The sequence below is a fragment of the Myotis davidii genome, unplaced genomic scaffold (assembly GCF_000327345.1).
Source record: "Myotis davidii unplaced genomic scaffold, ASM32734v1 scaffold43, whole genome shotgun sequence".
Taxonomy (NCBI): domain Eukaryota; kingdom Metazoa; phylum Chordata; class Mammalia; order Chiroptera; family Vespertilionidae; genus Myotis; species Myotis davidii.
Window position 1 is genome coordinate 661229 of NW_006294590.1, and position 10835 is coordinate 672063.

At 60.9% G+C, this 10835-nt stretch overlaps 1 protein-coding gene across 1 annotated transcript in view; it reads right to left on the reverse strand.

The window, feature by feature from the left end:
* The window catches only part of RILPL1 (Rab interacting lysosomal protein-like 1), a 23679-nt gene that overhangs the window by 11246 nt on the left and 1598 nt on the right, over positions 1-10835 (reverse strand). The window contains exons 3-6 of the mRNA XM_006768748.2: positions 10030-10253; positions 5564-5736; positions 4314-4406; positions 1669-1756 (exon numbers count right to left, since the gene is read on the reverse strand). Coding sequence (XP_006768811.1) covers positions 1669-1756; positions 4314-4406; positions 5564-5736; positions 10030-10253 — 578 coding nt within the window. The remainder of the gene's footprint in view (positions 1-1668; positions 1757-4313; positions 4407-5563; positions 5737-10029; positions 10254-10835) is intronic.

Consider the following 10835-nt stretch of genomic DNA (forward strand, 5'->3'; position numbering starts at 1 on the left):
CAATTCCCAGTCAGGGCACATGCCCGGTTTGCGGGCTCGATCCCCAGTGTGGGGCTGCCAGGAGGCAGCCGATCCAGGGTTCTCTCTCTTCATTGATGTTTCTCTCTCTTCCCCCTCCAGTCTCTGAAATCAATAAAAACATATTAAAAAACAACAACACCTGAATGTAGACCACGAGGCCTTTTGAAAACAGCTGCGTTCCGATCACTGATCCACCGGAGGGCACCAGCCAACGCCCAGAAGATGAAGGTGGCACCACAGGCCCGTTTCCAACGAGGTCTGCGGCCTCCTCCTGGGCAGGGACCTGGGCCCGACCGTCCACCTGGCTGCCCCCCTGGAGGGCTCCTAATCCCTTTCCGCCCTCCCCGCCTCCAACAGGTTCCTCTGATCCTCACCAAGTCCTCCTCCTCCTGAGTCGTGGTTTCTGACCTTGGTAAGCGACCCAACTGCTCAGCCACGCCTCCCGGGTACAGGGACAGGGAGGAGCCACCGAGAAACCCCAGCTGCAAGATCCACTGGTGTAGTTCCGTCTGCTTGCCTGTTCGCTGTGTGTGTGCGTGTGTGTGCGTGCCTGTGTGTGTGCACGCGTGTGCCTGCGTGCGCATGCAGGCCTGTGCGCTGTGGCCCATGGGGCTCAGTGTGAGTCCCATCGGGGTGACATGACTGGCCTCCTCCGTGGCTACTCGGCCCTGCCACCACCTCCCAGCGGGAATACGTGGTCCTTCCTCGCAGGCCTGGGCGAGTGGATCTGTCGGGAAACCCTCCCTCCCGGCTACGACCTCTTCCGTGACAGGTGCGCGAGGGGCTGACGGAGGCACAGCCTGCACCCCGGGCCACGTGTGAGCTCGTTCCAGGGGTCGTCAGGGCAACAAGCCGGCCACAAACACAGCAGCCACACAGCTGTCACGTGCCCGCTCCGCCCCCCTCAGGTAAGCAGGCCAGCCAGGTGCCACTGCCGTCCAAGGGGACACAGAGGGAATCAGCACATAGGTCCCTCCGTTGCTTTTCCTTAAAAAAAAAAAAAAAGCCAGATCAGCTTGACTGGTGTGGCTCAGTGGTTGAGCATCAGCCTAGGAACCAGGAGGTCAGGGTTCGATTCCCGGTCAGGGCACAGGCCCGGATAGCGGGCTCCATCGCCAGTGAGGGGCGTGCAGGAGGCAGCCGATCGATGATGTTCCTGTCTCATGGATGTTTCTCTCTCTATAAATCAATTAAAAATATATTTTAAAAAAAGCCAGATGGACTAGCTTCCTGCTGTCAGCTTGGCAAACACAGAAGTTTAGAAAGCTGGGCGTGGAGACGGAGAACACGGGTTAGTGTCGCGGGGGTGGGGGAGGGCTGGGGGTCGCAGTGGGCGTGGTTACTGACCCGTCACTTAAAGGACCTTCTTTACTGGACCACGGACAAGGTGGGTTTAGAACAGAAACAGAAAAGACAGAGAGAGTTATCGGTGGGCAGAGCCGGGACGTCCGGGCCGCACGAGGCGAGCGCACCGGGCGCCGTGAGCGGCGCGTCTGAGACCGCGCTCCACACCCACTGCCCCGGGGACACGCAGGTGGCGGCCATGCAGCCAGCGCGGCCAAGGGCACGGCCAGCCCAGCGGCAGCCGCAGCAGCACACACGCCCCAGGCCAAGCTCAAAACCAGATCAGAAACACCCAGTGCCTACGAGGGACACGAGTCGTCGCACGGGCTGCAGGGTGGGGTCGTCGAGGATCAGTCCAGCCGCTACCATGGGCATTATGGCTGTAAAGATCCTGCTCGGAAAAGTACAGACAGACAGACAGACAGCGATGAAGAGCAGGAGGCGCGAAGGAGGCCCGCCCCGCACACCGGGAGGGCGGCCCGGCCCGTGTGACGGTGGAGTTGTGCCACCCCCCCCCCATGCTGTCCTAAGCCAGGGCCTCCGAAGGTGACCCTGTGGGAGCAGGGTTCCTCAGATGTACCTGGTTACGATGAGGTTACAGGGGAGCAGGGTCCCTGTAAGGGGGGGTGTGGAGACGGACACGCACACAGGAAGGAAGGCCAAGGGGGAGGTCAGGTGAAGGTTCTAGAAGCCAACAAAGGCCAACGCCAGCCCCAGGAGAGAGGGCGGGGCAGGCGCGCCCTCACGGCCTCAGGAGAGAGGACCTGCGACACCCTGGCCTTGGGCTTCTAGCCTGCAGAGCGAGGAGCCTGTCTGTGGTGTAAGCCGCCTGGTCCCCAGCGAAGCACCCGGCAGGTGAGAACCAGGCAGATGACAGCCCCCGAGGGAGGACGGGCAGGGCAGGCCTGGGGCACGTCGGGCCCCTAGCTGGGCCAGGACAACCAGGTGTGCCAACCGATCCACTGCCACGTACTTTGAACAGCTTGGCTTTTTCTCTTTTTGGGTTTTTCTGGGAGGTTGGCTGGGAAAGGACATAAACGAACTGTCTCGGACGAGGGTGGGGTTCTCTGTGTGTGGATCGCCTTTGATGCGCGCCCGAGTGGCTGGCATCTGGGCAGGACCCCCTGGACGGCTGCTCACGTGACGTTGAGAAGAGGGGATGCCTTCTGCCAAATGATGGGCCCCCCACCGCCAGGCCAGAGGGCATAGTCAGCTTTCCAGGGGCTCCAAGCCACACGGTCCTGCACCCACTTTCACCAGGACCCCTCTCAGCATGACAGGGCGCCCCAAAGACACAGGCTTTGTGTGGGGATGGCCCTAGACGTGGTTGGGCCTTCTGCCTGGACACACGCCGGCCAGACTGACGCACGGGGGCCCTGGGACACGGGCCTGTGTGGCCCCTGAATGGGCGCCCCTGCGGAAGCACCTCCCTCCAGGGAACGGCCCGCCAGGAGGCAGCTGAGTCCCGGGGGCCCTGCAGCTGGTTTTAACTCTGGAAGGCAAACCAGCGCGGCCCCAGCTATTTCCAGCGGGAGGGTGGTGGGGAGGACGGGACAGCATGCCCGCTGCCCCTACCGCTGCACCCCTGTGGCCGCTGTCTGACCCGCCGCCTCCCTGGCCCCCCTCTCCCTGCTTCCTGCCTCCGGCCAGCCCCTCCGCTCTGAGCCGCAGGAAGCAGCTGTGTGGGTCCCTGGGACCCCGATCGGGGGCTGGGGCCACACAAAGGGGGCACCGGTGCCTGGTGTCCACCAGGGACGAGCTGGAGTCGCTCAGGCGCTCCCGCGTGACCTGCCGGGCAGTGCCAGCCGGCCTCGGGGCCGGCAGCTGCGCGATCACAAGCTATTCTTGGACCGTCCTCTGGGCACATTGTTTTGACTGGCAGCGGAGTTTCTGGTTCCCTCGGGCGGGTCAGCCCAGAAATGCAGACACTGGCGCCTCGGGCTCGTGGGCCTGGAGAGATAAGGGAACTGGGCAGCCGGCCCACAGCTGGCGACTCAAGTCGGGGGGAGGGGCGGGGCCGGGAGGAGTGGGACAGCCCGGGTGGCAGACAAAGGGCCTGGGTTAAGTCCTGACTCCCAGGGCCTCACTTTCTTCTGAGAAATGGGGTGAAGGGTCCCAGCTCAGAGCCACCCCTGACTCGGGTCGCTCCGGACAACAACGTCGTCCAAGCCGGTTTATAAACTCTCATCACAATCTCAAAGGCTCTTTTGATGCAAAAAAACACGGAGGTAGGCCCGGCCGGCGTGGCTCAGTGGTTGAGCATCAACCTAGGAACCAGGAGTCAAGGTTTGATTCCCCGTCAGGGCACAGGCCGGGGTCGCGGGCTCGATCCCCAGGGTGGGGCGTGCAGGAGGCAGCCGGTCCATGATTCTCTCTCATCGCTGATGTTTCTCTCTCCCTTCCTCTCTGACATCAATAAAAATCTATTAAAAACCAACAACCCTGCAGTAGCTGTAAGTCTAGTTGAGGGCAAGGGTAGGCTGCTCTTGCTTGCGTGTCCTCACAGTGCCCCGGGCCCGACTCTGCATGCATTACGCACCAATAACTAATCAATGAAGGTACGGAGGGACAGGTGGGTGAGTCACCAGAGCAACGCAGAGATGCGGGGCGGACCCGGGCCCATTCCTGGCCTCTCGAGCTGGGGTTCCAAGCCCTTAAGCAGCACGAGCCACGCCCCCACGCCCCCAGCCTCAAGGACACACCCCACCAGACCCACTCAAGCAAGCCTTCCCCACACCTCTGCCCAGGGACCCCAGGAGGACGCGGCACCCACACAGAGGTGGACTCAAGTCAAGGGCAGGCCCCACGCGCCCGGTTAGGCCTGTCTCAGCAGGAGCTGGTTAGTGACAAGCCCGGCCCTGGGGCAGGTGCCCAGGAGGCGTGAGAGGCCAGGGAGCCGCCAGGGCAGCCGCCAGCGAGCAGCCGCGGGCCGGAAGCTGGTCACTTACAGTCGCTTGATCCCAGACTCCGGCTGGGGGGACATCCTCGGGTGGATGATGGGCGGGGGCTGGAGCATTCGATTTTCCTCTTCTATTTCTTCACTGGAAGGGGGTGAGAGGTGGAAGGCAAGAGTCAAAAATTCCCGGAGAGCTGGGACATTCCAGAAGGGTGTTGTCTGATGGTCTGGGGGGACTCGCACTTGGAATAAGGGGGCCCCAGAGGCTGGCACCAGTGGCCTCTGCCTGGGGGGCTGCCCCTAGGGGGGGGCATGGCAGTGAGCAGGGAGGCGGGCCCTGCAGGCGATGGGCCCAGGGGCCGGGGACCCCTTGGCTTTGGGACCGTGTGCGGCGTCGCAGGGACGGGACCCACATCTCCATTTCCAGTTCCCTTTGAAGATTCCAGCCAAAGAGAACTATGGTGGAACCTCGCTTCTCGACCGTCCCCCATCTCGGACAATTCCCTTCTCCGCCCCGACGCCCTTTCGTGCCGATACCGTACGCGCAGCCAGCACCTCAGGGGACAGGGGAGAGAAGGCGCGAGAGCGAGTGTTTCCCACTGAACGTCTCAGCGAGTCGCGCTGGGAAAGGCTTAGAAGCTGTTCTAGAACAGGTTCCTTTTGCTTCTGTTGCTGCTTATCATGATCGTTAAATTTTCCTTTTTTACTGTAATTTCCTTTCCTTTTCGTTAAATGCTCATTTACATTTCGTGTCCTCTTGTTTTTAAAGTGTTTCTTTACAGACTCAACAGCACAAGAGACAAGTTCTGAATATAAAGAAGGTTAAAATGGAATCATTTGTGGTCTGGAATGAATTAATTCAATTTACACGATTTCTATCGGGGAAAAAAGAGTCGGCTTTCCAACAGCCTCCGGAACCAAGTAAGTTCGAGAAACGAGGTGCCACTGTACTTGCTGTTTCCTGTCCCTGCAAATGCTGGTCTCCATGCCTTTGTGTTTTCTCCCGTCTGGAATACGCCACCCGCCCCTCAACCTCCCTCCGTCCTGAAGGGTACCCTCTCCGTGAGAGCAGGCCCCGTTCAAATGCCACCTCCTCCATGAAGCCCTCCCAGAATGAGACTTCGGCCAGAGGGAGGCCCCAGAACGGACGCAGATGCAACCCTTGTCTTCTAGGAGCTCACTGTCCCCAGGCTCCGCACGACCCCGGGGGCCGCTGGGGCTTCCACTGAACCCCAGGGAACGTGCCCATGGGGGAGCACGGGCTCGACCAGAAGGCTCCGCACGACCCCAGGGGCCGCTCACCTCTTATAGTACGCCAGCTCTTCCTGCAGCAGGAACACCTTGGACTTGAGCTCGTTCCTCTCGTGCAGCACGTCCCGCAGCTCCTGCAGCGTGAAGCGGGGCCGGTTGGGGTCCTTGAGGTCCATGGCCGCCTTCTCCGCCTCCGAGATGCTCTCCTCCCCGCCGGGCTCCGCCTGCAGGAGGCAGAGACGCGGCTGAGCCCCTGGCAGCACCCGGTCACGCCCACTGCCCACCCTCCCGGCCCCAGCAGCTCACCCAGGGCGCTATTTTAGGTGCCCGCGGCCTCCGCTCCCCTTTTGTGAAGTCCTCTGGGGACGGAAGCCGGCGGCCACCTGTCCATTGTCTGCCTTCTCAACTGCCCAACCGGACACCAGACCCCGCGCCTCCCCGCCTGACTCGGGGTTTCATTACCAGCTGCATTCAGAGGCGGCCGAGGAGGAGACTCCGCACACCAAGGCCGCCACCTCAGACCTGCCGTGTCCCTCTCCCAGCCTCTCTCAGCCCGCTGCGATCTATTGATCTATTGATCGATCGGGCCAGAGCAGCTGGGATCAGCGCCTGCGCGTAATTCGTTCTACCTTTCCATTTGTGATTAAGTCACGTGCCTCTTCCCACTTGTGACCAGCCTTCTGGTCGAGCCCTTCCTCCCCCGTGGCCGTGGGCATGTACCCTGGGGTTCAGTGGAAGCCCAGCTCAGGGGGGACAGGGTCACACGGACGGATCCCAGCATGCTAAGTCACCTGATCCAGGCCAGGTCCAAACCTGGTCCTCCCACCCTCTGCCAGAAAAAGGAACTTTAAACAAATGACAATAAGCCCATTGACATGGCTCTGTGGTTGAGCGTCGACCTATGAACCAGGAGGTCACGGTTTGATTCCCGGTCAGGGCACAGGCCCGGGCTGCGGGCTCCATCCCCAGTGGGGGACGTGCAGGAGGCAGCCGATCCACGATTCTCTCTCATCATTGATGTTTCTCTCTCTCTCTCTCCTTTCCTCTCTGAAATCAATAAAATAAAAAAAAAGGGGGGGAAAGCTCAGGACAAGAGGGAATGCTCCAGAACAGGAGATTGAGGGATTGAAATAAAGACCCTCCCCCACCCCCCAAAACAAACACCCCACAGCGGCACAGGCCAAGGGGACGCGGCCTGGGTCAGGGGCGCGGCTGGGATGCTGGGCTCCAGAAGGCATCCTGGGAGCCGGACAGGCTGTTCTGGGAAAGGACACTTGAAAGGAGACACCCCCCCTCGGGGCAGGTCAGGTGACAGAAGGGCCACTTGGCAGGCAAGGGGGTGGGGTGGGGGGAGGGGGTGACCCGGAGTCAGCAGACAGCAGGGCAGCAGGAAACCCAGCCTGACACCCCTACACACACCCACACACACACACACCAGCTGGGGATGAGAGGAGGGCCCCGGCCCACCCAGGAACCAGGGGAGGAAGTGCTGGAGGACTTCGCCTCCCAGGAAAGCGCGTGTGCGGGGCACGCCTCCAGCTGGGCTGTGGTCATGGCAGCCCTCTGCACAGCTAGACTCTGACGCTGCCCCCGCCCACGACCCGTGTGGCCGGTGCCCGGCACACAGCAGGAGCTCACTAACGGCGACATTTCTCTTCCCCTGACCGGGTTAACCACGGAGCGTCCCTGAATGTCTAACACGCATTCAACCTGTGTGAAGCGTTAACCTTGTGCTGCTGGCCACTGAGCTGATGAGACGAATCAGACAGGAACGTGCAGGTGGAGGGAAGAGCCACATAAATGGAAACTCATCCGGTAACAAGCACAGTGAAAGGGTGCCAGACACCCAGCTCCACGGGGGCTCGCAGAAGGCGTGACTGCAGATGTGGTCTCCGTGCATGGGGTCTTGACGGATGTGTAGGAGTCCGCTAGGAACTATGCCTCCCTCCACCCCCCGTCTCTGCCCCTCATTTTGTTTGGCTCTGACTGTATTCTAAGACTTTTAATCAGTGGCCAAAGAATTTAGATCAGAAGACTTCACACCAAAGCTTAGGTTTTGGGCTTCCTTTTGGATAAAAATGGGAAGATTGGGTGACACTGGACCCGCACGGGGACACTGTTGCTGCGTAGCTGCTACTCTCGGTACCTGCTCTTCCCACGGCTGCTGACTCCCCACACCTTTTTCCTTCTTGGCCTCGGCCCCTGAGGCCTCAGGGGCCCCTTTCATGCCCCATCTCAGGCTCCACACTCCCTCCAGGCCCTCCCTCCCCGGAACTCAGGTCCTGCCGTCACTGGGGCAGGTCCCAGGTTCCTGAGTCCCTGGGAGGGACCATCTGACAGGCGTCTGCCCGCCCGGGAAGGCGAGAAGCCCTCAAGAGGCTGCCCAGAGCTGGGAAGTGCCAGCCAGCGGACCAGACGCTGGCGGGTTCCCCACCACAGAAAGGAAGGGGCAGTGCCGTGCGTGATGGAAGCTGGGCTGACGCTACGGTGGCCTCACACTGCAGGACACTAACCAACCAGTCAGCACGTGCACACCCTCAACCGCACAGTGCTCGATGTCGGCCTTATCCAACACGGATGAATGCGCTCACAAAATGAGCCTGGCTGGTGCTGCTAGGTGGCTGGCCATGACCCAGGAGGTCACGGTCGACTCCCGGTCAGGGCACATGCTCAGGGTGCAGGGGGCGTGCATGAGGCAGCTGATCAGTAATTCCCTCTCGTCACTGCTGTTTCCGTCTCTCTGCCCCTCGCCCTGCCTCTCTGAAATCAATTAAAATATATAAATAAACTGAGCGAGGCTTCCCTTCCCAGAGGCCTTTGGGCGTGCTGCCGGCCCCTCTCCCGGCCTGTGTTTCTCCATCTCGCCCTGGATAACCCAACAATATGCCTAGGAGCCCTTCCCGCCGGACTGGGGGACCCCTATAAACACTGCTCACATGGGGGACCCCTATAAACACTGCTCTCAAGCCGGCATCTCCCCTTGCTCAGCCTGGAGGCTGCCATCAGCCCCACTGAAGGCTCCTCGGAGCCCCAGCGTTCTCTCTGGAGGAGGGAAGGCTGTTTCACAGGGAGTGTCTGAGCCCCTTAGAACTTGGGGGCTTCCCAGGCAGCGTGGCCAGCAGGTCCTGCCTCTGGGGCCGCTGCCTGGGGGCAGAGGAGGGACAGCTGGGGGCTCCGGCTTCTCTGGAGGCCACGGGTCCTGATGCAGTGCCTGGGGCAGCCCCTATCGGCCGATGGGCAGCGGGCCTTCTAGGCTGACGGCACCAGGGACCGTGGCGGTGGCCTGGGTTATCTCGGATGGTCCGCTCTCCCGCGAGGCGCCCTGGGCACAGCCGGAGGGAGGAGCCCGGCCCGCCGCTCCCTGGGGAGGTCCGGGAGCCCGGCCGACAGGCAGTGCGGCCTGTGCAGAGGCGTCGGGGGGTCACGCCTCCGTCAGGCCCTCCATCCTGAGGCCGGGCCCCCTGCGCACGCTCCCTGCTGCCTGGGCCCGTCATGGCCTCTTCCTGTGCCCCAGGCCCAGCAAAGGGGACCGACTACGCGAATTCAGCCCGAAACCCAGCCTCACCGATGGCTCCTGTCTACTTTCCTTGCGTACTTAAAAGACCACACAGCCAGGCCCGTGGCTCAGTGGCTGAGCGTCGACCTAGGAACCAGGAGGTCAGGGTTCAATTCCCAGTCAGGGCACAGGCCCGGGTTGCGGGCTCCGTCCCCAGTGTGAGGCGTCCAGGAGGCAGCTGATCCATGATTCTCTCTCATCACGGATGTTTCCATCTCTCTCTCCCTCTCCCTTCCTCTCTGAAATCAATGAAATTATTTAAAAAATAAAATGTAATTCATGTACCATAAAATCCACTCTTTTAAAAGTACAGAATTCGGTGTTTTTAGTCCATTGACTTGTGCGACCATCACCACTAATTCCAGAAATTTTCATCACCCAAGGGAAACCCCGTCGCCATTAGCACTCACTCCCCATCGCCCCCCACTCCCGGCCCCCAGCCCCTGCAGCCACCATCCGCTTTCTGTTCTGTGGATTTGCCTGTTCTCCACCTCAAGTCACTGGAATCATGCAGCATGCGGCCTTTGTGTTGGCTACTTTCATGTAGCATGTTTTCTAAGTTCATGCATGTTATGGCGTGTGTCAGTGCTTCATTCCTTTTCATGGCTGAGTAATTTTCCACTGATTGGACAGACCACGCTTTGTTTATCCATGAATCATCCATGGACATGCCGGTTGTTTCTACCTTCTGGCTATTGTGAGCAGTGCTGCTATGACCTTGCAGTATGATCCATAGTTGCTGGAATGAATGAGTGAGTGAATGAATGAATGGATGGATGGATGGAGGATGGCAGGTGCCCCGTAACCACCTCTGAGCTGCCTACTCTGGGCTACAACGCTGGGGGCCCAGACCTGCCTCTCCCCGCTGCTGTGTGTCCTCCAGGCAGCGGCTAGCGCTCTCTGGGCCTCCGTCCCTTAAAGCGTCCCGGGGAAAAGGCAGCCGGAGCCGGCGTGCACTCACCTCGGGCTCCTGCTCGCCGTTCTGGCTGGGGTCGCCCCGCAGCCGCTCGCGTAGCTTCCCGAGCTCCGCCCGCAGGCTGCCCATCTCCTGCTCCTTGGTCTGCAGGTCGGCCTCCAGCTCGACCTTCTGCTCGATCAGGGCCTTGCCCTGCGCCTCCACCACGGTGATGCGGTGCCGGAGGTCGTGGTTGATCTTCATCAGCCGCGTCTGCTGCTGCTGCAGCTGCGGGGGGAGAAAGGCCGCTGACGGGGCGCCCCGCGGGGCTCACGCCACGCCCGCACAAGGCAGACCACCCCGCGCCTGCCACTCGCATTGCCCGCGTCTTTGTGGGTTTGACAGGTGTTCACAGAGCTGTGCCGGTGCCAGAGGCGGGCGATGTGTCTATTTACTGTGGTAACTTTATGGCAGACGGAGATGCGTGTCTTGTTAGTACAGGAAGACAATTTCCCAGCAGATGGAAGTAACATGTCTGGAGAGAGGGGTGAGTGTTGTTTTTTTTTTTAAATTATGTTGTTATTGGTGTTCGAGAGAGAGAGAGGAAGGGAGAGGAATAGAGATATAGTGACATCCATGATGACAGAGAACCATGGATCGGCTGCCTCCCGCACGCCCCACACTGGGGATGGAGCCTGCAACCCAGGCCTTTGCCCTGACCCGGAATTGAACCCTGACCTCCCGGTTCATAGGTCACCTGGGAACCATGCACTCCAGGGGGAAGCCTCAGGGTCAGAGCCCAGGCCGAGCGGGCCTGGGGCCTCCCCAGGGTGTGGGTGGCAGGTCCCTGGGTGGGGCCTTGGTCCCTCCCG